A 25,856-nucleotide genomic window follows, 5' to 3' on the forward strand; every position below is an offset into this window, starting at 1 on the left:
TAAAAATTCATGTAAGTCCTCTCTACACCCAACAGGAAGCTCAAACTCACAACCCCAAGATCAAGAGTTGCAGTCTCTGGGGCACCTGGGTGAATCAGTTGGTTAAGCATCTGCCTTCGGCTCAACTCATGATCTCTGAGTCCTGGGATTGAGCCCTGGGTTATGCTCCCTGCTCAGTGAGGAGTCTGTTTCTCCCTCTGCCCTTCCCCTCTTTCATGCTCTCTCTCAAGTGAATAAATAATACATTTAGAAAAAAATAACCTTAAGATTAGTTGCAGTCTCCTCCAACTGAGCCAGCCAAGCACCCCCTTTCATTTTTTAAAAGGTATACAGAAATATTGCCTAAGGTTATTTATTCTATGTGTTAATAAAATAGTGACATCTAAAAATGGCAATACTTGTAACTGGCAGTAGGTGGATTGGTTCTAAATGTGTTGTTGCTGGTGCCCTTATTGGAAATGGGACAAATAAGAAAGACTTTTAACTAGAAGACAAATTGAGGGTTGCTGGAGGGGAGATGGACAGGGGGATGGACTAAATGGATGATGGGTCTTAAGGAAGGCACTTGTGATGAGCACTGGGTGTTATATGTAAGTGATGAATCACTGAATTTTATTCCTGAAACTAATATTACACTATATGTTAACTAATTAGAATTTAAATAAGAACTTAAATCATAAAAAATGCAAATGGGGCAAATACAAATGATGGTGGAATGTGAAAATTCAAGGTTTACATAAAAGTGTAATCTTATTTCTGTTCTCCAAGGCCCTAAGAGCTATAACACAAAATGAGTGGCAAATTCCAGGGAACATCTAAAATTATTCAAAATATTCTCTTTTATTCTTTTGGGGAGAGAAATATTACCAGTGACACCTAAGCAAGATTTAGCCAAAATAAGATTCTCTGTATGCAAAGACAGTGCAGTATTAAGTTAGGACTCTAAGTGTCGCTGTTCACTAACCCGGGCAAGGAAAACAAGGAGAACTGGGGTTATATCCCCAGCAAAAAAGCAGATCAGACAGGATAGCTCTCTAGCTGCGCAGAAATTCTAATTTAAAACGCTTCTCAACTGATCTACTTGTTTACGGAGCTTGACTTCCAATTCTGAGAAGCACAAAAGTGATTGCAAACCTGTTCCCGCTACTCGTAATCCCAAGGAAGTCCTTAAGGAGCCAGTAATGGCCGCTCTGCAAAAGCGCCGGCGCCGCAGCGGGATGGTGGTGCTCTTCATTCTTCTGGGGATTCTGTGGGAGGCCGGGGCCAGGCAGATCCGTTATTCCATTCCTGAGGAGCTGGACAAAGGTTCCTTCGTGGGAAACATAGCCCACGATCTGGGGCTGGAGCCCCAGGAGCTGGCGGAGTGTGGGGTCCGCATCGTCTCCAGAGGTAGGTCACAGCTTTTCACTCTGAACCCGCGAAGCGGTAGCTTGGTCACTGCAGGCAGGATAGACCGGGAGGAGCTCTGTGCCCAGACTGCACCATGTCTGGTGAGTTTTAACATCCTTATTGAGGATAAACTGAATCTTTATCCCATAGAAGTGGAAATAGTGGATATTAATGACAATACACCCGGATTCTTCAGGGAAGAATTAGAAGTGAAAATTCTGGAAAATGCAGTCCCATCCTCTCGTTTTCCACTAATGGAGGTCTATGACCTGGATGTGGGAATGAACTCTCTTCAGGGATTCAGACTCAGCGAAAACAGTCACTTCTCAGTGGACGTGTGGAGCGAAGCCAATAGGCCCAAATATCCAGAGCTGGTGCTGGAGCGCGCCCTGGATCGAGAGGGAGAGGCCATTCACCACCTGGTTCTTACTGCTGTGGATGGCGGTGACCCTGTTCGCTCAGGCACTGCACGAATTCTGGTGATTGTCCTAGACGTGAATGACAATGCTCCAGTGTTTACTCGGCCTATCTACCGTGTGAGCATTCCTGAAAATCTGCCAGTAGGTACACCAGTATTGTCGGTAAATGCTACTGACCAGGATGAAGGAGTCCACGCAGAAGTAACATACTCCTTCCTAAGGGTAACAGAAAAGATCTCAAAGATTTTCTGCTTGAATGTTTCCACTGGAGAAATAGCAACTTCTGCAAATCTAGACTATGAGGACTCAAGCTTTTATGAGTTGGATGTTGAAGCCAGTGATCGGCCAGGTCTAGTCGACAGAGCAAAAGTTGTAATAACTATCTTGGATGTAAATGATAATGTACCAGAAGTGGTAGTTACATCTGGAAGTAGATCAGTTGCTGAAAGTACGCCTCCAGGAACAGTAATTGCTCTTTTTCAAGTATATGATCGAGACTCTGGCCTGAATGGCCTGGTAACCTGTTCCATCTCAAGAAGTCTGCCATTTGAACTGGAAAAATCAGTAGACAATTATTATCAATTAGTGACCAATACAGTACTAGATCGAGAACAGGTATCCTTGTACAACATCACTATAACAGCTACAGACAAAGGAATTCCACCTTTGTCTACAGAAACACTTATCTACCTAAACGTGGCAGATATCAACGACAATCCGCCTGCCTTCCCTCAGTCCTCCTATTCTGTCTACATCCCTGAAAACAATCCCAGAGGTGCTTCTATCTTCTCTGTGACTGCATCCGACCCGGACAGCCAGGAGAATTCTCGAGTCACTTACTCCCTGTCTGAAGACACTCTCCAGGGGGCTTCCCTCTCCTCCTATGTGTCCATCAACTCTGACACAGGCATCCTGTATGCCTTGTACTCCTTCGACTATGAGCAGTTCCGTGACCTGCAGTTGAGAGTAACTGCGCAAGACAGCGGAGACCCACCACTCAGCAGCAATGTGTCCTTGAGTATATTCATTGTGGACCAGAATGACAACACACCAGAGATCCTGTATCCCACCCTCCCCACTGAGGGTTCCACAGGCGTGGAGTTGGCACCCCGCTCCGCAGAGCTCGGGTACCTGGTCACCAAGGTGGTGGCAGTGGACAGAGACTCTGGCCAGAACGCCTGGCTGTCCTACCGCCTTCTCAAGGCCAGCGAGCCAGGGCTCTTCGCGGTGGGGCTGCACACGGGCGAGGTGCGCACAGCGCGGGCCCTGCTGGACAGAGACGCGCTCAAGCAGAGCCTGGTGGTGGCGGTGCAGGATCACGGGCAGCCCCCTCTGTCGGCCACCGTCACGCTCACCGTGGCCGTGGCCGACAGCATCCCGGACGTCCTGGCGGACCTGGGCAGCATCGGGACCCCCGCCGACCCAGACGATGCGGACCTCACGCTCTATCTGGTGGTGGCGGTGGCGGCAGTCTCCTGCGTCTTCCTCGCCTTCGTCATCGTGCTGCTGGCGCTCAGGCTGAGGCGCTGGCACGCGTCGCGTGTGCTCCAGGCTTCAGGAGGCGGGCTGGTGGGCGTGCCGGCCTCGCACTTCGTGGGCGTGGACGGGGTGCGGGCTTTCCTGCAGACCTATTCGCACGAGGTCTCCCTCACCGCGGACTCGCGCAAGAGTCACCTGATCTTCCCCCAGCCCAACTATGCGGACACGCTCATCAGCCAGGAGAGCTGTGGGAAAAGCGAGCCTCTTTTGATTCAGGAAGATTCAGGTTTTTGTAAAGAGGAAGACTCCCTTGTTCAGGTGAGATTATTCCTTTTATTAGTTTTATTTGAATAGGAAAATTTAAAATTTGCTTTGATAACTGCTTAGTTTTCTTAGTCTTTGCATTGAGCCAATTTTCAGAAGTTTCTTTTTTTTAATCAATAGAGCTCTATTAAATCTTAGTACTCTTAGTACTCTAATTTCATGAAAAAAAATCTTAATAATGTATACTGTAGATGTTCCTTACTTTTCTCCTGCTGGCAAGATCTTCGTGCTTTGGGTTACATACATCTCTTATGTTGGTTCCCCCCCCCCCGAATTGTGACATCTGTAAGATTCTTTTCCTAATGGGGGTACCTCGTGGCCCAGTGGGTTAAACTCTGATTTAGGCTCAGGTCATAATCTCAGGGCCCTCATCTCAGGGTCCTGAGAATGAGCCCCAGGTTCTGCACTCTGCCCAGAGTCTGCATAAGATTCTCCCTCTCTCTCCCCCTGCCAGTTCCTGATCCCTGTGTTCTGTCTCTTCTCTCTCTCCAAAATAAATAAACTCTTTTTTAAAAAAGGATACTCTTTCTAATGTAAAAAAAAATTGCAGCCTCTGTTAAAGATCGAGGTCTCAGTTTTTCACCAATGTTAACTAAAAGCAAGTGTTTTCTAAAATAATGGAGATCTGTGATCTTTACTACTTAGGAATCAAAAATTATTTTTATGGAAGATAAAAGTAATTGATGTCTGTAGCAAAGAAGACCTAATCTTTGGTGTTAGAAAACCTGAATAATATTCCTGAAATTATCTGTTATTCATCTTGGGGAGTCACAGTTTTTAAATTAACATGTAAATTAAAAAGACTTACCTACCTCACACAAATTCTGAGAAAATATAATAAAATAATTTTATTAATGTTTTTTCAACTGTAAAGCAGTAAACAAGTATTTGTTGACATCACCAGTATTATAATTTTGACTTTTAACAAATGTAAGCACCTGATGCTGCTTGCCTACTACAATGTCTTCTGCAATCTATGTGCTTGATAATATTTAAAAATGAAAGTGAATTTTTAAATATGCTTATTAGTGTCCACTTACAAGGCCATACCCCTAAAAAATAGAGGACTGAATAGTGAATGGGAGGATGCAGGATTCACTGTGTTCAAATGAGAATTTAAATAATTTAGCATATTTAACCCAGAAAAATAAGGCTTCTGTCATGTAGAACCTCTATTCAAATATTTAAGGAAAGGAGGGTTGTCATTAGAAGAATAATTAGTTTAATTCATCATGACCCAAAGGTGTGGATGAAACTGGCTTGGTGAGTAGAAAAAAAAACAAAATTTTGAGTTGTTCTTTTTTTGTAGTTGTTGCTGAAGTTGTTCTAATGGAAAATAGATTGCCTAGGAGGTGGGAGGTTCTATTATTAGCTCTTTCCAAAAGTAATTTGATGGCCCTGGAGTTAACAGAATACAGAGGATAATAGAATTTGATGAGTTGTTGAAGTACATGATAGCCAAGGTCTTTGCCAATCCTGAGGTGGAGGATTCTATGACCTGATAATGCAATAGATTAGCCACTTATGCTTCTGAATTTGCTATGCACATTTAACATAAAGAGTTGAAAAAGATCTCTTAAAAATAAATGAGAACCTCTTTTGTAACTTGAAATTGTCAGTCTTCTTTAAGATAATATTGAGTTGATGTGCTTAAATTAGTTACTAAAGGTAATATATATTTCTCTAAATCAATATTGGGATATTTACATAAGCAGTTATTGTGGAATTATTTATTTCAAGATCCAAATGTATATGACTAAGGGTTCCAGTCACACACATTTTCAAATCTGATTTGTTTGTATGTTTGTGATACTATCCTTTGATGGTTTTAATCAAAATTTAATAGTGAATAAGGTGTCTGGGTGTCACAGGTGCAGTCAGTTAAGCATCTGACTCTTGGTTTCAGCTCAGGTAGTAATCTCAGGGTCTTGAGGCCAATCCCCAAGTTGAACCCCACACTTAGTCCAGAGTCTGCTGAAGACTCTCTCCCCCAATCCCTTTGTCCCTTACCCCTATGTGTGCACACATGCTCTCAAATAAATAAATAAATAAATAAATCTTTTCAAAAAAGAACTTAATAGTAAATAATTTGCAAGAACTTGAATCTTGAATATTAGTCATGGGAGTCAGATTTTCTCATACATGTATTAAGCTTTGTTTCATATGATCTGAGAATGTAAATGCTATTTTTTTATATCAACAATTCTGGATGATTTAAAACATCTTGAAAAAGGAAACAAAACAAACTATATCCATTTATAAGCAAAGCTCACTGACTGTTTTATGGATAGTAGGCTGGTTTATTTTATTCTCTTAACTGCTCACATCACTAACTGGGGTAGTATAGGATGGTTTATTTTATTCTTTTATCTGAATTACCTATGACCATTTCATTTAAATAAATAAAATATTTATTGGGATTTTACTCTCAGTAATATTCATTCATGCAGACTGACCAAGTGTTAAATCCTAGCAGTCATGGAATTTGCTAAATTCTGGCTAACTGAGGCTCTCTGACTTAACATACCATATAGATCATTGTTAATAAGATAAACAGTCTGAGATTTTGAGTATATACTGAATTTTGAAGCTTCAGGGGGAAAAGCCTACCAAATTATTGGGCTAGTTTATCATTGTGAAAACAACCCATCTGATCAAACTTCTGTTGAGGTAGCAGCTGTCAAAGGGAAGGAATAAAATTTAAGAGAGAAATAGAAAATAATACCTGCATATTTGCCTGGGAATGGAAACCCAAACAGAACTCTAAACAAATGTTTCTCATTAGAAAAAAGTTCCATAAAGAAAGGAGAGAAGATTGGGGCACCTGGGTGGGTCATTTGGTTAAGCAGTTAAGCAGCTGCCTTTAGCTCTGGATCCTGGGATAGAGCCCCTTGTCTGACTCCCTGCTCAGCAGGGGAGCCTGCTTCTTCCTCTCCCTCTGCCTGCCACTCCCCCTGCTTGTGCTCTCTCTCAAATAAATAAATAAAATCTTAAAAAAAAAAAAAAAGAAAGAAAGAAGAGGGGCGCCTGGGTGGCTCAGTGGTTAAGCGTCTGCCTTCAGCTCAGGTCATGCTCCTAGGGTCCTGGGATCAAGCCCCACATCAGGCTCCCCACTCTGCCAGAAGCCTGCTTTTCCTTCTCCCTCTCCCCGTGCTTGTTTTCCCTCTCTCGCTGTGTCTGTCAAATAAATAACTAAAACCTTTAAAAAGAAAGGGAAGATGAGTAACTTAATGTCTGAGAAGTCAATTACTTTCCACAGAATTTTTTCCATAGAATTTTTTTATGCAAGTACAAAAATGAAGGTCGATTCTTAAGGTCAATTCTTCCCAATAACTCAGTCAGTAATAACATACTTCTTTTATTTTTTTTTAGATTTTTTATTTATTTATTTGACAGAGAGAGATCACAAGCAGGCAGAGAGGCAGGTAGAGAGGAGGAAGCAGGCTCCCCACTGAGCAGAGAGCCCGATGCGGGGCTCGATTCCAGGACCCTGAGATCATGACCCGAGCCGAAGGCAGCGGCTTAACCCACTGAGCCACCCCGGCGCCCCAACATACTTCTTTTAAAACTTTAAACTTATTTCCATTGTATATAGTAGGCTTATGTTATATGTAATGTATCTTAGTGGTCTAGCAGAATCTTTAATAGTTAAATTTATGTTGTAGAGTAACTTAAGGAAATTTGATTACTAGAGATAATACAGCCAAGGTATTTCCTGAAATGTGCTTTATGTTCAGAGTATGTTCATTATCTTATTTATCTAGATCTCAGTTAATTAGCTCCAAAGAAGTTATCCAGAAGTAATAAGTTAACTGAGACTTTTTAAAAAATAGTAGAATAGGAAACAAATGTGAGATGACCCTATGAATTTTGAAGTGTTAGATAGAAAAAGATCAGAACATTGGGAACCATAACATCTAGACTCCAAATTTTGTTCGAAAATGTCTGCAAGTACTCATGATCTTTAATGACTTTGTTTATGTCAACAGAAAGTTCAAAATTACTACTAAACAAATAGTGTTTAATTTCTACTTATGGAATTAATCTGTAATTCTCATATTGGCTCCTTTGAACAAAAAGTTATTTTATTTTGGTGAAAGCAAATATGGCTATAAATAGATAGATTGAAACAGCTGTTCATTCAAAGTATTGCCTATATTTTGGAACAGTGCCATCAAAGGGCAGAAATAGATTACTTACTTAGGAAATCCTCAGCAACTAAGCTAGGAAGCATTTTCTCTTTTTAAGATTATTTATTTATTTATTTGACAGACAAAGATCACAAGTAGTCGGTGAGGCAGGCAGGCTGAGAAGAGGAAGCAGGCTCCCTGCTGAGCGGAGAGCCCAATGCAGGGCTTGATCCCAAGACCCTGGGATCATGACCTGAGTCAAAGGGTAGAAGCTTTAACCCACTGAGCCACCCAGCTGCCCTGCTAAGAAGCATTTTCAAAGTTACTTCCGATTTCTCCTCCTCCTCCTCTTCCTCCTCCACCTCCTTGTGCTGCTATCTATTCCCCTAGGCATTAAAATAATTTACAAAGCAAGGTTATTTCTTTCTTTTAAAGTTTATTTATTTATTTACATAAGTAATATCTACACCAAACATGGGGCCTGAACTTACAACCCTGAACTCAAGAGCTGTGTACTCTTCTGACTAAGTCAGTTAGGCACCCCATAAGGTAAATTTATTTTTTGCCAGGTCGTCATTTCAGGACTGGTAACTCTTTTCTCCTGCAGCTCTGTGGAAAGAATTTTATTTTTGTCAGCTAAGAGTAGCCTCAGATCTATCAACAATTCAGTTTTACTTAATTAATATCATTGGAACAATTGGTACCTCTAAGGAGCTTCTCAGGATAGTGTATGCTCAAAGGCTATCTGGAGGCCCACCTTTTTTCAGTTATTCTAGAATTGGGTAGGATGGTTGTTTGAATTGCACAATGAAAGAAGCAGTCAACACTCACTTTCTTAAGGATCCATGGGCGGTAGAATCTGCAAATTCCTGCCTTCTATGCAAAATGAGTTGCTTCTATAGCTGATCCGTTGCTGCTAGGGTTCTTACCTCCTCTCTAAAGGCACATTTTGAGCATAAAGCATCAGCCAAGGCAAATGATTTTCCTTTCTCCTCAGAACACTGGAAGTGAGAATATTTGTATTCCAACAATGGTTTTACTATTATATAGTCAAGGACAAGGCAATTCTCTCTCATTTTTAAAATTATTAAAATGAAGGTAATGGACTAAATCATCTCTAAGAGTCCCTCCAATCAAAAACTTTATTAAATCGGGCTCAGTTGGTTAAGCAGCTGCCTTCAGCTCAGGTCATGATCCCAGCGTCCTGGGATCGAGTCCCACATCCGGCTTCTTGCTCAGCGGGGAGCCTGCTTTTCCCTCTGCCTCTGCCTGCCACTCTGTCTGCCTCTGCTCGATCTCTCTCTCTCTCTCTCTCTGATAAATAAATAAAATATTTTTTAAAAAGTAAAACAAAAAAAAATAAAGTCTACTTTAAAAAAAACTTTATTAAATTACCTCTCTGTATTCTAAAGAAAATTTTGACTCTCTGAGTCTTACACGATGGTGTGTAGAACATAGTTGGTGTTCAATATTATTGAGTTAATTTATTACACTCTGATGTAAACTGTTTATAACATTTTTCAAAATAAATCACACTTTTTTACCTGTAAACACTGATTTCACTGGGTTCTATGAAGTCTGAGGCAGTACCCGACATCATTTCAAAGTTGAAATGCAAAACAAAAAAACTTAAAAAATTAGCTCGAATTAGTAAGCACCCATCATGAACATTGTTGCATCAATTCATCTTCTTGAAATAGATTTTTAAATAATATCAAAGATATATAGATCAAAGAAATATAAATGGAAGGATTTTGAAGGATAGAACAACTTTCTGAAAAATCAGTTATTTTGCTTTAATATGGTGCAGTAACTTAGTAAGGACTCTGAGCGCCGCTGTTCACCAACCAGGGGGAAAATGGTGCGAGAGATCTGCCAGAACCACTGAGCTTTATCATACAAAGAAACACCAGATTGAGACAAACTCTCTTCCAAGCTTCATCAAACTCAGGTCTCTTTTACTAGATACTGTGCTTCTTTTACGAATACAAAAGATTCCATGCTGACACACTGGCATCCAGAAGCACAACAGGAGATAGCCCAGCGTCTAAACAAGATCGGCACAACAATGGCGGCTCCGCAGAGGGGTGGGGAATACAGAAGATTCATCCTGCTCTCCATCCTCCTGGGAACCCAGAGGGAAGCTTGGGCAGGACATATTCTCTACTCTGTGCCAGAGGAGACAGACAAAGGATCTTTTGTGGGTAATATCGCTAAGGATCTGGGTCTGGAGCCCGGGGAACTGGAGGAGCGTGGAGTCCGCATCATCTCCAGAGGTAGGACGCAGCTTTTCGCTCTGAATCCGCGAAGTGGCAGCTTGGTCACCGCGGACAGGATAGACCGGGAGGAGCTCTGTGCTCAGAGCGCGCGGTGCCTAGTGAACTTTAACATCCTGATGGATAAAATGAATCTTCACCCAGTAGAAGTGGAAATAATAGATGTTAATGACAACGCTCCTAGATTCTTGACGGAAGAAATGACTGTGAAAATAACGGAGAACACAGCTCCTGGGATGCGGTTTCCGTTAAATGAGGCTCGGGATCCAGATGTGGGCACGAACTCTCTCCAGAGCTACCAGCTCAACCCCAATCATCACTTCTCCCTGGTAGTGCAGACTGGAGACGATGGAGGTAAATATCCAGAATTAGTGCTGGAAAGGGTGCTGGATCGAGAGGAAGAGGCGGTTCACCACCTACTCCTTACAGCCTCTGACGGTGGCGACCCACCCCGATCCCAGACCGCCCACATCCAAGTAACAGTGGTAGATGTGAACGATCACGCTCCAGTCTTCTCTTTGCCTCAGTACCAAGCAACTGTCCCTGAGAATGTGCCGGTGGGTACGAGATTGCTAATGGTGCATGCCGTTGACCTGGATGAGGGAGTCAATGGGGAAGTGACATATTCTTTCCGGAAAATAACTCAGAAGATTCTGCAGATATTCCAGCTGAACCCTCATACAGGAGAATTATCAACTTTAGAAGGCCTAGATTATGAAGAGTCCAGCTACTATGAAATGGAAGTTCAGGCTCAGGACGGTCCTGGTAGTATAACAAGGGCTAAAGTAATGATCACAATTTTAGATGTGAATGACAATGCCCCAGAAGTGACTGTAACTTCTGTAAGCAACTCAGTCCCTGAAGACACTCCTCCTGGAACTGTAGTTGCTCTTTTCTACCTTCAAGATAGAGATTCCGGCAAGAATGGTGAAGTAACCTGCACTATTTCAGAAAATCTGCCTTTTAAATTAGAAAGATCAATAGACAATTACTATAGGTTGATGACAGCCAAAAACCTAGACCGGGAAAAATGCTCTGTGTATAACATCACACTGATAGCCACAGATGGTGGAACCCCACCCTTGTCCTCAGAAACTCACATCTCCATGAACGTGGCAGATACCAACGACAATCCGCCTGCCTTCCCTCAGTCCTCCTATTCTGTCTACATCCCTGAAAACAATCCCAGAGGTGCTTCTATCTTCTCTGTGACTGCATCCGACCCGGACAGCCAGGAGAATTCTCGAGTCACTTACTCCCTGTCTGAAGACACTCTCCAGGGGGCTTCCCTCTCCTCCTATGTGTCCATCAACTCTGACACAGGCATCCTGTATGCCTTGTACTCCTTCGACTATGAGCAGTTCCGTGACCTGCAGTTGAGAGTAACTGCGCAAGACAGCGGAGACCCACCACTCAGCAGCAATGTGTCCTTGAGTATATTCATTGTGGACCAGAATGACAACACACCAGAGATCCTGTATCCCACCCTCCCCACTGAGGGTTCCACAGGCGTGGAGTTGGCACCCCGCTCCGCAGAGCTCGGGTACCTGGTCACCAAGGTGGTGGCAGTGGACAGAGACTCTGGCCAGAACGCCTGGCTGTCCTACCGCCTTCTCAAGGCCAGCGAGCCAGGGCTCTTCGCGGTGGGGCTGCACACGGGCGAGGTGCGCACAGCGCGGGCCCTGCTGGACAGAGACGCGCTCAAGCAGAGCCTGGTGGTGGCGGTGCAGGATCACGGGCAGCCCCCTCTGTCGGCCACCGTCACGCTCACCGTGGCCGTGGCCGACAGCATCCCGGACGTCCTGGCGGACCTGGGCAGCATCGGGACCCCCGCCGACCCAGACGATGCGGACCTCACGCTCTATCTGGTGGTGGCGGTGGCGGCAGTCTCCTGCGTCTTCCTCGCCTTCGTCATCGTGCTGCTGGCGCTCAGGCTGAGGCGCTGGCACGCGTCGCGTGTGCTCCAGGCTTCAGGAGGCGGGCTGGTGGGCGTGCCGGCCTCGCACTTCGTGGGCGTGGACGGGGTGCGGGCTTTCCTGCAGACCTATTCGCACGAGGTCTCCCTCACCGCGGACTCGCGCAAGAGTCACCTGATCTTCCCCCAGCCCAACTATGCTGACACGCTCATCAGCCAGGAGAGCTGTGAGAAAAAAGATCCCTTATTAACCTCCACAGATTTTCGTGAATGTAAGGATGAAGCCGAAAATATTCAGGTGAGTTCACTAATTATTTTATATCCTCAAGAAATTATTTTGTGTAATTTTCTTGATTGTTTTGTGAAACACGTGTTTTGAAGGTGTAGTGAAAAACCTTAAAGAGGTAAACCAAGTTCAACGAGTTCAGTGGTGATACTTTAATACAGAATACTTGTTGGTATAGGTTTTGGTGTCCTTTCCATAGTGAAAACCTGTGGACAAGATTGTGAATAAGTGGACTATCACATTTTTGTACTTTCCATCTATTTTCCACTCAGTGTTCTTAATTCATGTGTTCTATAAATGAGAATGAATTGTTATATCTTTCCCATTGCCCTAGGTTATCAAGAGGTTACCCACTAGGTTATCCACCTCCACTCTGCTAACCATCAGTTTGTTCTTAATAGTTAAGAGTCCATTTCTTGGGAGTACTTGGGTACCTCAGTGGGTATAGCAACCAACTGTTGGTCTCAACTCAGCTTCTTGATCTCAAGGTGGTTAGTTGAAGTCCTGCCCTGAGCTGGGCTTCATGTGGGCATGGAGCCAACTTTAAAAAGAAAAAAGAGTCTGTTTCTTGGCTTGTTTCTCTCCTTTTTCTTGCTCATTTGTTCATTTCTTAAATTCACATATGAGTGATATCATATGGAATTTGTCTTTCTCTGATTTATTTCACCTAGTATTAGAAACTCTAGCTCCATCCATGTCATTGCAAATGGCAAGATTTCATTCTTTTTATGGCTGAATAATATTCCATTGTATATATTCACACATTTTCTTTATCCGTTCATTAGTCAATGGATACTTAGGCTGTTTCCATAATTTGGCTAGTTTAAATAATGATGCTATAAACATAGGGGTGGGTTTATCCCTTTAAATTAGTGTTTTTGTATCTTGTTAAATACCCATTAGCACCATTACTGGACCATAGGATGGTTCCGTTTTTAACTTTTTGAGGAGCCTCCATACTGTTTTCCATAGTGACTGCACCAGTTTACATTCCCACCAATAGTGTAAGAGGGCTGCTTTTTCTCCACATCCTCACCAACACTTGTCATTTCTTATGTTTTTTATTTTAGCCATTCTGACAGGTGGGAAGTGATATTTCACTTCCTGATGTGTTCAAAGCATAATAGTCTATTAAAGTTGACTTCTACTAGAAGACTAGACTAATGCCTAAAGAATGAAATCTGTGGGACACTTGGGTGGCTCAGGTCATGATCTCAGAGTCCTGGGATGGAGCCCTGAGTGGGGCCTCATGTTCAGCGGGGAGTCTGCTTTTCCCTCTCCCTCTGCCCCTGCCCTTCCACCTCCCCACCATGCTTTATTTCTCTCTTGCTTTTTCAAATAAATAAAATCTTAAAAGAATGAAATGTATGCATCAAGCTTTGCTGAGATCTATATCAATGATATGGATCTAATGCAACAATAAAGGTTATTGTCTGAAACCAAAAAATATGACATAAAATATCATTTCAAGTGGCACTTGTGAAGTAAGCAGTTAGATGTTTTAAAACAAAACCCTATTGCACTATTTTAGTGGTACAGCCATGTGAAGTGTGTTTGTCTCTCCTAGTGGGAGATTGGGGATGCTTGCTTTAGGAAACAACCAAACACTCAGGTCCTAGACCAGAAATTGGTTCAATTTATTGGACCTGCTGAAAAATTCAGTTACTAATAACTCAGTCTGGGGTTAACTACTTTTATATTTGTTAGATGACATTTCAGTGAAGGCCAGCATTTCAGTTGACTAGCAGCAGCTAGAAGTGGTTGATGACAAGTAATCTTGTTTACTTGGATTTACTTCTTTACTAGGAACTATGCAAAATATTATTCCCCTTGAAACTTTGAAGATTTATGTTACATTTTGCAACTGGGAAAATACTTGTGCAGTAGGAAGGAGGATGATAGGCTAAGTTTTCCTGGCTATGTTTACACTTTCCAGTATTAAATAGAAGGATTTTTTTTTGGAACATAGCATTGGTGGTATTTTGGATAAAAGGGGATGTGCAACAGTGTGGAAGTGGGTTTCATATATTTTATAGGGTTCAGATGTATAAAAAGCTTGGGGAGAAGACAATATTACTGACACTTTGTGGGGCAGAAAGATGATTATCAGGTAGTTTGAAAAGGAGACTCCCCCAGCCAGATTCATTGGATACTTAAAAATTTTTTAAACAAAGGAGAGAAGCAACTGTTAAACCCAGTATGCTATTGCAAATGAATATTCTAAGGACTATTTCATCAACTGAGGTCATCATGGGATATTGTATTTAAGCACAAAAGTGAGAAGCAGTACGTCATTGCAATAGACCAAGGTTAGCTATTTTGTGTTTGAAGGCAAAATATATCTCTCTGGTAACTTTGAAGGTTGATGTTATATTTTATAACCAGGAAAATAATTGTGCAATGCAAAGGAGAGGGAATAGGCTAAAGTTTTTTCCGGCTATCCTTTCCTTCACTGATAGAAGTGTACATCAGATAATATTACTATAAAGAAATTATTGAAACTATTTTGAAATAAAGAAAGGTTTAGAGGTAAGTATAAATTGTGCCCTTTTAAAGACAATTTCAGCATTACTGATGCTTTCTGAAAAGTTGAAATGAATCAACATAGAGATACCCAAAAAGGAAAGAAATCAAGAAAAAAAGAAACAAGGAAAGAAGAACAAAACTTTATTCATATACTGCTAATTGGTAAGTATTCAAAATTACTGTACTTTGAAATCCTTTAGGCCTAGTCTGTGTGATAGTCATCTATTAAAGTGTGGATTTGAAGATGGAGGAATAATTATGTCAGCATATGGATTACCCTGAAAATCTAGAAATTTGGTATGTTTCTGTAGCTAAGAATATGAATCAATCGTCATTAAATATATAGATATATAAAAATAATTTGTTCAGTTATGCTCAGGGTTGTAAATATTGTAGCTGGTTAAACTGAAGCAGCAGAGGCTGCAGTGTCCTAGTGCGGACTGTGGGCGCCGCTGTTGGCCAAAATGGAGAGCTTGGGCACTGGCGATCTCTTCGCGCAGCCGCAGCGCACTTTCCCTATCCGACTCGCTAGCCCGAGCCTTTACACCACTTCCTCCTGCGGAAAAGAAGAAACCCTGACCCTCACACAGGACTTATAGGCCGTTCGGAGCTCTGGACATCTGCAGCCCAGAGATTATTTGTGATCCGGCGTCTCCAGGCCGGTGAGCAACCTGAAGGGAGCAAGAGGGATGGGGAGCGGCGCTGCGGAGAGGGGCTGGGCTGAGAGGCGGCCGGTGCTCTTTCCCTTCCTGCTGTCTTTGTTCTGGCCGGCGCTGTCTGAACAGATCCGCTACGGGATTCCCGAGGAAATGCCCGAGGGCTCGGTGGTGGGGAACCTCGCCAAGGATTTGGGACTGAGCGTGCATGAGTTACCGACTCGACAACTGCGCATCAGTTCGGAGAAGGCTTACTTCACCGTGAGCGCCAAGAGCGGGGAGCTACTTGTGGGCAGCAGGCTAGACCGGGAGCAGATATGTGGGAAGAAGACAGCCTGTACTCTGGAATTTGAGGCTGTTGCTGAAAATCCATTGAACTTTTATCACGTGAGTGTGGACATCGAAGATATTAATGACCATACCCCCAAGTTCATCCAAACTTCCTTTGACCTGCAGATAAGTGAGTCTACAAAGCCTGGGGCACGATTTATTTTAGGATCTGCCCATGATGCAGATATTGGTACCAACTCACTACAGAATTACCAGCTCAGCCCCAATGATCATTTCTCACTCGTGAATAAAGAGAAATTAGATGGCAGTAAATACCCTGAGCTGGTACTAAAGGTGCCTTTAGACCGGGAAGAGCAGAAATCCTACCAGTTCATCTTGACGGCATTGGACGGCGGGGATCCACCCCTTAGTAGTACTGCCCAGATACAGGTCCTAGTGACTGATGCCAATGATAACCCTCCAGTGTTTAGCCAAGAGCTATACAGGGTGGCTGTTCCGGAAAACGTTCTTCCAGGCACCCTTGTGCTTCGAGTGATGGCCACTGACCAGGATGAGGGTGTCAATGCCCAGATCACTTTCTCTTTCACGGAAGCAGGCCAGATCACCCAGTTTGACCTAAATTCTATTACGGGGGAAATTACTGTTTTACATACGTTAGATTTTGAGGAGGTCAAAGAATATTCCATAGTTTTGGAAGCAAGGGACGGTGGAGGAATGATTGCCCAATGTACCGTGGAGATAGAGGTCCAAGACATAAATGACAATTTCCCAGAAGTGGTATTCCAATCTCTGCGGGATATCGTTATGGAGGACACCAAGCTGGGAACACACGTTGCTTTGCTTAAAATCCGTGACAAGGATTCTGGACACAACGGAGAAGTTGTTTGTAAATTAAAAGGTGATGTTCCATTTAAAATAGTCTCTTCTTCGATAAACACCTATAAATTAGTGACAGATGGAGTTCTAGACCGTGAGCAGACTCCTGAGTATAATGTCACTATCACAGCCACCGACAGGGGCAAGCCCCCACTTTCCTCTAGCTCAAGCATCACCCTACACATTGGCGATGTCAATGACAACACGCCAGTTTTCCAACAGCCTTCGTACGTCGTTCATGTGGCAGAGAACAATCCTCCAGGCGCCTCAATTGCCCAAGTCAGCGCCTCTGACCCCGACCTGGGGCCCAACGGTCGCGTCTCCTACTCCATCGTGGCCAGCGACCTGGAGCCACGGGCGCTGGCGTCCTACGTGTCCGTGAGCGCGCAGAGCGGGGTGGTGTTCGCGCAGCGCGCCTTCGACCACGAGCAGCTGCGCGCCTTCGAGCTGACCCTGCAGGCGCGCGACCAGGGCTCGCCCGCGCTCAGCGCCAACGTGAGCCTGCGCGTGTTGGTGGGCGACCGCAACGACAACGCGCCGCGGGTGCTGTACCCGGCGCTGGGGCCCGACGGCTCGGCGCTGTTCGACACGGTGCCGCGCGCCGCGCAGCCCGGCTACCTGGTCACCAAGGTGGTGGCGGTGGACGCCGACTCGGGACACAATGCCTGGCTGTCGTACCACGTGCTGCAGGCCAGCGAGCCGGGACTCTTCAGCCTGGGGCTGCGCACGGGCGAGGTGCGCACGGCGCGTGCTTTGGGCGACCGGGACGCGGCCCGCCAGCGCCTGCTGGTCGCTGTGCGGGATGGGGGACAGCCGCCGCTCTCGGCCACGGCCACGCTGCTCCTGGTTTTCGCCGACAGCTTGCAGGAGGTGCTGCCGGATGTCAGCGACCGTCCTACACTCTCTGATCCCCAGGCTGAGCTGCAGTTTTACCTGGTTGTAGCGTTGGCCTTGATCTCAGTACTTTTCCTTCTGGCTGTGACTCTGGCCATCGCCTTACACCTTCGTCGCTCCTCCAGCCTCACCACCTGGGGCTGTTTTCAGCCTGGTCTGTGTGTCAAGTCAGGACCTGTGGTTCCTCCCACTTACAGTGAAGGGACTTTGCCTTATTCCTACAATTTGTGCGTTGCCCACACTGGAAAGACGGAGTTTAATTTTCTAAAGTGCAACGAGCAGTTGAGTTCAGAACAAGACATACTTTGCGGGGATTCATCTGGGGCCTTATTTCCACTTTGCAAATCCAGTGAGTCAACAGCCCATCTGGTGAGTTTCTTTTAAGCATAACCTGCTTCTTATGATCTACCCAATTATTTATTTTTCATGGAAAAATATACACTTTGTAGATCTAAAAGTTCCTCTAAAAAGTAAAACTATCATGCCATTCTTCAAGGGAAGTTAAAGTAGGAGCAGTTATGTCTCTTTTAGGGATGCCTTGACAGGCTCAGATCTATGGAGCAGTGAGATTGTGATTTTATCTAGGAAGGGAATCTGTGTTGTAGGCCATATGCTAAAAGCTAATGAGATTTTTTCCTACGTTTTTCTTCCTATTACCTAATATACTTTTTAAGCTGGATATAGTATAAATGTAAAAGTGGGCAATCATTTTAAAAACCTTTAAAACAAAAACAAAAAGCTAAAATTAGATATTTTTCATAACTGATTTTACCATTTTGTTTCTTCTATTTACTTCCTTTTGTTTCAAAGCCTCCTAGAATAAAGTATGTTAACCTGGATTTTAATGTAGATGGGCACATTCCAGTTGTATGCAATGAACTGTGTGGGTGTTTAAAAGCATTTTACTTACCAGTAAGACCAGTATGCTCACCAGAAGACAAAAGCATTTTCTTTATCTTGCAGCATAGGTTTTTCACACATACCTGTATAATTTTAAATTGTCTTTTTTGCAGCCCACATATAGCCAGAAGACTTCTAGTCATTCTGCTATCTCTAGGAGAAAAATGGACTCTTGAATTCTTCAAATTTTAGACAAAATTGCCAATCTGATGTACATACTAGTATATATGTATATGATATCTATATAGATATGATAATACATTTTTCATCTTTAGCTAGATGTGTTAGCAGATGCTCAGTCACTGACCACTTTACAAACTGAAGAAAAGAGACATAATTTTTTTGTAGTGACACTTTTTGATTGCTTGATGATAATTATGTGTTCCCTCTTTGTGGTTCTCTTGATCAAAATACTACTTAAGGGGGTGCCTGGGTGGCTCAACCAGTTAAGCCTCTGGTTCTTGATTTTGACTCAGGTTATGATCTCAGAATCCTGAGATCCAGCTCCACACTCAGCAGAGATTCTCTATAGGAAAAAAAATTACTAATTAAGGCAAAATTAACTTTAGAATACATGTCTTTTTCACAAAGTTAATTGAGTCTGCTTTAAAATGTAATCATCTCTCATTTGTGGAAGAGTAGGATGGAGATTTGCTTTTCATTTTGTATTCATTTGTATTTTTAAAAATATTTTCTATTCAAATAGAAAAAATACAGAATTTAAATGAAGTAACAAATCAAGGTTGCATGGGACACCTGGGTGACTCAGTTGGTTAAGGGTCTGCCTTCAACTCGGGTTGTGATCTCAGGGTCTTGGGATCAAACTGCGCCTTGGTCTCCGTGCATATCAGGGAGTCTGCTTGTCCCTCTCCTTCCTCCTCTCTTCCTCCAGCCACTCTCATTCTCTCTCAAATAAAATAAAATTAAAATTAAATTAAATTAAATCTTAGAACGAAACAAAACAAAACAAAACAAGAGTGTCTGGCTGTCTCAGTTGGTAAAACATAGAATTCTGGATCTTGGGGTTGTGTATTTAAACCCCACCTGGGTATAGAGATTACTTAAATAAATAAATGAAATAGCAAAATAATATAATCTCTGATGAAACTTAAAAGTGAAAGCATTTATCCTGTTAACATTTAACAATATTTGTCAACATATCAATATGTAATTAAAATCGCATTTTAAAAAGAAAATTTTTAAAAAGCAACAACTCTACTGAAGGCTTACTATAATGATTAATTGGTTTACATCAAATACAACACCTTCTAAGTGAATCATGTTCAATAGTTCTACTTTAGTCTAAAAATGAATTTATTGCCAGTGACAACTAGAGGCCTTATTTATTCAATAACAGATTTACAATAAAGCTCAGTGCATAGTAAGAAATGAAATGTTAATGATTTACATTTTAAGAGTAAACATATTCCAGAAATTTGAGTAATGTGAGACAATCCCATAAATCTTTGGGGATCATTTAATAATCCTTTGTAAAACTTTAACCCTACTTAATCCCATGCTTCTGGGCAACAACTTTTAAAATGTGAATTCAGAGACAAATTCAAAACATGCTGTAAAAGGCAAGTATTTTTTTTCCTCCCTCAATAATCTTACACTAGTACTTATCTAAGTGGGTGCAGTAACTGCTTAGGACTCTAAGCGCCGCTGTTCACCTATTTGGAGATAAATGTAACCAAATGCCATCCGGTTACTAAAGGCTCAAATCTCGGAAGGACCAGCAGATCCCACAGACTAGCTGCAGGGCTGCAGCGGAACTCTGTTCTTATATCTGAGACACTCCAGTTTTCTATAAGATGATCTCCACAGCTGCAGCAAAAAGGTAAACAAGACGCGTATGCCCAATGAGAATGCTGAGTGGATTCAGTAGTGAAAGAACAATGGCCGCTCCAAAGAACTACCGGAAACGCGGCAAGCTGGTCCTGCTGTGCGTGTTCATGGGCACGCTGTGGGAAATCGGGAGAGGACAGATCCACTATTGGGTGCCAGAAGAGAGCGACAAAGGATCCTTTGTGGGTAATATCTCCAAGGACCTGAATCTGGAGTCACAAGAACTGGGGAAGCACGGAGTCCGCATCGTCTCCAGAGGTAGGACGCAGCTTTTTGCTCTGAATGGGAAAACTGGCAGCTTGCTCACCGCGGGCAGGATAGATCGGGAGGAGCTTTGTGCTCAGAGCACACAGTGTCTAGTAAATATCAACATCCTGGTTGAGGGCAAAGGAAAACTTTTTGGGATAGAAATAGAAATCACCGATATCAATGATAATAACCCAAAATTCCAAACTGAGAATCTGGAAATGAAAATTAATGAAATCGCTGCGCCTGGAACACGTTATCCTCTACCAGAGGCTGTTGACCCCGACGTGGGCATGAATTCCCTACAGAGCTACCAGCTCAGCCCCAATCACCACTTCTCTCTGGAAGTGCAAACTGGAGATGACGGAACTCTACACCCAGAGCTGGTGCTGGAGCAGGCCCTGGACCGCGAGGAAGAGGCTGCTCACCACCTGGTCCTCATCGCCTCAGATGGCGGTGATCCGCGTCGCTCCAGCACAGTGCACATCCACGTGACAGTGCTGGATACAAATGACAATGCCCCGGTTTTTGCTCTACCGATTTACCGAGTGCAAGTCCCAGAGAACGTGCCCCCAGGCACCTGGCTGCTTACTGTGAGCGCTAGCGACCCGGATGAGGGAGCCAACGGAGAGGTAGCCTATAGATTCTGGAAAATTAGTGAAAAACAATCCCCATTATTCCAGCTTAATGAAAATACTGGGGAAATATCGACAGCAGAGAGTCTAGACTATGAAGAATGTGCATTTTATGAAATGGAAATACAAGCTGAAGATGTGGGGGCACTTTTGGGGAGGACCAAAGTGCTCATTTCAGTGGAAGATGTGAATGACAATAGACCGGAAGTGATCATTACCTCTCTGTTTAGCCCAGTCTTGGAAAATACTCTTCCTGGAACAGTAGTTGCCTTCTTGAATGTGCATGACCGAGACTCCGGGAAGAATGGTCAAGTTGTCTGTAACACACCTCATAATTTACCTTTCAAACTAGAAAAATCAATAGATAATTATTATAGATTGGTTACATGGAACTATCTGGACCGAGAAAAGATCTCTGTGTACAATATCACAGTGATGGCTTCAGATCTGGGAACTCCTTCTCTATCTACTGAAACTCATATCACCCTGTATGTGGCTGATATCAATGACAATCCACCCACTTTCCCTCAAGTCTCCTATTCAGCCTATATCCCAGAGAACAACCCTAGAGGTGCGTCTGTCTTCACTGTGATGGCTCACGACCCTGACAGTGGCAAAAATGCCCAGGTGACTTACTCTGTGACTGAGGACATCATCATGGGGAGCCCTCTCTCCTCCTATGTCTCCATCAACTCAGACACAGGCATCCTATATGCTCTGTGCTCCTTTGACTATGAGCATATACGAGACTTGCAGTTACTGGTGACTGCTAGCGATGGCGGGGACCCTCCACTCAGCAGTAACGTATCACTGATCTTGTTCGTGCTGGATCAGAACGATAACACACCAGAGATCCTGTATCCCACTTTCCCCACCGATGGTTCCACAGGCGTGGAGCTGGCGCCCCGATCCGCAGAGCCCAGCTACCTGGTCACCAAGGTGGTGGCGGTGGACAGAGACTCTGGCCAGAACGCCTGGCTGTCCTACCGCCTGCTCAAGGCCAGCGAGCCAGGGCTCTTCGCGGTGGGGCTGCACACGGGCGAGGTGCGCACAGCGCGGGCCCTGCTGGACAGAGACGCGCTCAAGCAGAGCCTGGTGGTGGCGGTGCAGGATCACGGGCAGCCCCCTCTGTCGGCCACCGTCACGCTCACCGTGGCCGTGGCCGACAGCATCCCGGACGTCCTGGCGGACCTGGGCAGCATCGGGACCCCCGCCGACCCAGACGATGCGGACCTCACGCTCTATCTGGTGGTGGCGGTGGCGGCAGTCTCCTGCGTCTTCCTCGCCTTCGTCATCGTGCTGCTGGCGCTCAGGCTGAGGCGCTGGCACGCGTCGCGTGTGCTCCAGGCTTCAGGAGGCGGGCTGGTGGGCGTGCCGGCCTCGCACTTCGTGGGCGTGGACGGGGTGCGGGCTTTCCTGCAGACCTATTCGCACGAGGTCTCCCTCACCGCGGACTCGCGCAAGAGTCACCTGATCTTCCCCCAGCCCAACTATGTGGACACGCTCATCAGTCTGGAGAGCTGTGAGAAAAATGATTCCTTGTTAACATCGGTAGATTTTCGTCAATGTAAGGATGAAGCTGCTTCTGTTCAGGTGAGTTCAGTTCTTTGTTCACATTTAATTTTGAGAGGAATTCTATTTTTTTAAAATAAATTTATGTTTTAAAACACACATTGTGGAGATAGTTTAAAAAGGTTTTTAAAACTGAAACACAAAGTTTTTGGTTTTAGTGCTGGTACTATAAAATTGAGCTCTAATCGTGATCATTTGCTTCATTTGCTTTCCAGAGACTTGGACAAGATTGTTTAAATGTTAACTCTCAATCTTTTAACAGTTTTCTGTATGTGGAGCACCTGGCTGGCTCAGTCAATAAAGCATGAGTTTTTTGATCTCAGGGTAGTGAATTCCAGCCCCACTTTAGGTGTAGAGATTACTTTAAAAAATATATAGATAGATAGATATAATCTATATACATAGATCGATAGATATAGATCTATCTATATTTAAATCGATAGATATAGGGACGCCTGGGTGGCTCAGTTGGTTAAGCAGCTGCCTTCGGCTCAGGTCATGATCCCAGCGTCCTGGGATCGAGTCCCACATCGGGCTCCTTGCTTGGCAGCGAGCCTGCTTCTCCCTCTGCCTCTGCCTGCCACTCTGTCTGCCTGTGCTCACTCTCGCTTCTCTCTCTATGACAAATAAATAAATAAAATCTTTAAAAATAAAAAAATAAAAATAAATCGATAGATATAGATCTATCTATATAGGTCTAGATAGATAGATATAGATCTATCTATATAGATGCCCAAGTGGCTCAGTCCGTTAAGTGTCTGCCTTCAGCTCAGTCATGATCCCAGGTTCCTGGAATCGAGTTTGGTTGGAGTTCCTTGCTCAGTGGGGAGCCTGATTCTCCCTCTGCCTGCTTTGCCTGCAGTTCCCCCCTGCTTGTGTTCTCTCTCTCTCTCTTTCTGACAAATAAATAAAATCTTTAAAAAATATACAAAAAATTAGAGTACCTGGGTGGCTTGGTTGGTTGGCCTCTGACTCTTGGTTTCTGCTTGGGTAGTGATCTCAGGGGTTGTGAGATCAAGCAGAGGTGGGGCTCTTGGCTCAGTGGAGACTCTGCTTGATGATTCTCTCCCTGTGCACCTCTCTCCACTCATGCTCACACTCTCTCTCTCAAATAAATAATCTTTTTTTTTTAAAGAAGAAAAACATAATAATAAATTTTTATTTTCCATATGTTACTATAATTATCACTTAATCACTCATTCACTTAAGAATTAGTTACCCTGGGGCACCTGGGTGGCTCAGTGGGTTAAAGCCTCTGCCTTTGGCTTAGGGAATGATCTCAGGGTCCTGTGATGGAGCCTCGCACCAGGCTCTCTGCTCAGCGGGGAGGGGAGCCTGCTTCCTTTCCTCTCTCTCTGCCTGCCTCTCTGCCTACTTGTGATCTCTATCTGTCAAATAAATAAATAAAAATCTTTAAAAAAAGAATTAGTTACCCAACCACATATAGTAAGTTGTTTTCTATTTGGGAAATATATATTCCTAATTAGAGTTGAGATAAAAATAAGTGAGACTTTTAAATCCTTGTATTAGCTTAGTAAAAGTAAAATACATCTTACAATTTTGGGATTCTTTTAGGGTTAGGATCTTGAAGATCTGAAGTTTTCTAGGCTTTTGGAGATTTTTCACTTTAAACCCCTTTTATGAGATTTTTATTTGCATCAGTACCCTTCAAAACTGTGATACTTCTTATTATATTTCAGAACACAAATACAGGGATGGCTGGGTGGCTCAGTGGGTTAAAGCCTCTGCCTTCGGCTCAGGTCATGATCCCAGGGTCCTGGGATTGAGCTCCACAGGGGCTCTCTGCTCAGCAGGAAGCCGGCTTCCTCCTCCTCTTTCTCTTTCTCTCTCTCTCTCTCTCTGCCTGCCTCTCTGCCTACTTGTAATCTCTGTCTGTCAAATAAATAAAATCTTTTTTTAAAAAAGAACATAAATACATTTGAAAGGGTGGAACTTGGTAGTAGGTGAAACTGGTTCCCTTATGTGTAAGTTGTCTCCAAGAGCTCATACTAAAGAAGACATAGAATCTAAAATCTAAAATTTCCATCACCCCCCCCCCCAAAATAAAGACAAGACAAATAAAATGTCATTTTGTAAAATACAAAAGATGTTTTCGGTAAGTTCCAATGAATTGTTCTGTTGAACAGCCATGTGAAATGTGCTGTGTTCACTTGGTGAGAGAGTTTGAGAATGTTGATTTTAAGAAGTTTCATTTATAAATAGATTCTAAACAAGCTGATCAGTTCAATTAAAAATGATTCCATCTGGATTATATATCTTCTGTATTCCTTGTTATAGCATTTTAACAGTGCTAACTCTTGATTTGTCATTACATGAGAATGAAGAACACAATAAAGCATTTGTTAGTTATAAAATGGGCATTTCCCAAGGGCTCTGTAGTGTTTCCTCCTATTTTGTACATAATGTGGGTGGGATTTAACTTCATATTTTCTGTAGTGTTTGGGTGCACCGACATTTGAGGGGAAAACTATATTATTCATACTTCACAATTTTTAAAAGTGTTTGGAAACTTGTCCTGACAAAAGTACTTATTCTTATTCAAAACATTCACTGATTATTAAAAAACTTCAATACATGGAGTAAAATAGAACAAATGTCATTTTCCCAGGAAATTTATATGAATAAACTTACCATAAGTTCAATTCTAAAGTCATTACTTCAGTATAACACAGATACATAGATAAGAAAGTAATGTGATCTACTGAAATATCCTTTTGTGACTGTGTATTAAAGAATAGAAAAACATTTCCCCAGTGACTTTTAAGAATGAATTAATATACTATATTGGGTATGACATAATCCAAGTAATTTTTAGACATGAAGAAGGTAGAATAAATCATCTCTTGGCTACATCATAGGGAGAGAGTTCTTTTTCTTTGAGTGAATACTTCCTTAGATAGTCAAAAGAGTAAAGAGAAATTATTTCTTAATACTTTTTAAAAGATTTTATTTATTTATTTAACACAGACAGAGAGAGAGATCACAAGTAGGCAGAGAGGCAGACAGAGAGAGAGGAGGAAGCAGGCTCCCCGCCAAGCAGAGACCCCAATGCGGGGCTCAGTCCCAGGACCCTGAGATCAGGACCCGAGCCGAAGGCAGAGGCTCAACCCAATGAGCCACCCAGGCGCCCTGAGAAATTATTTCTAAAAGAGAGTGTTAATAAATATTATCAG

General features: G+C 43.2%; 1 protein-coding gene across 12 annotated transcripts in view; it reads left to right on the forward strand.

Annotated features, from left to right (window-relative positions):
• Window positions 1-25,856, forward strand: part of LOC125100255 (protocadherin gamma-C4) — a 187,699-nt gene that overhangs the window by 46,185 nt on the left and 115,658 nt on the right. Inside the window, exons 1-2 of one of the 12 annotated variants that reach the window (XM_047730327.1) lie at window positions 282-3,605; window positions 9,736-9,934. The exons of 5 other annotated variants lie outside the window; for them this stretch is intronic. In XM_047730327.1, the coding sequence (XP_047586283.1) occupies window positions 1,182-3,605; window positions 9,736-9,747 (2,436 nt within the window). In that variant the 5' untranslated portion in view covers window positions 282-1,181 and the 3' untranslated portion in view covers window positions 9,748-9,934. Of the gene's footprint in view, window positions 1-281; window positions 3,606-9,513; window positions 12,231-14,734; window positions 17,831-20,078; window positions 22,684-25,856 lie in introns of those variants that run through there. 6 more of the 12 variants (XM_047730326.1, XM_047730308.1, XM_047730322.1 and 3 more) reach the window with 6 other exon arrangements.

This window comes from Lutra lutra, chromosome 5 (assembly GCF_902655055.1).
Source record: "Lutra lutra chromosome 5, mLutLut1.2, whole genome shotgun sequence".
In the NCBI taxonomy this organism is placed as follows: Eukaryota; Metazoa; Chordata; class Mammalia; order Carnivora; family Mustelidae; genus Lutra; species Lutra lutra.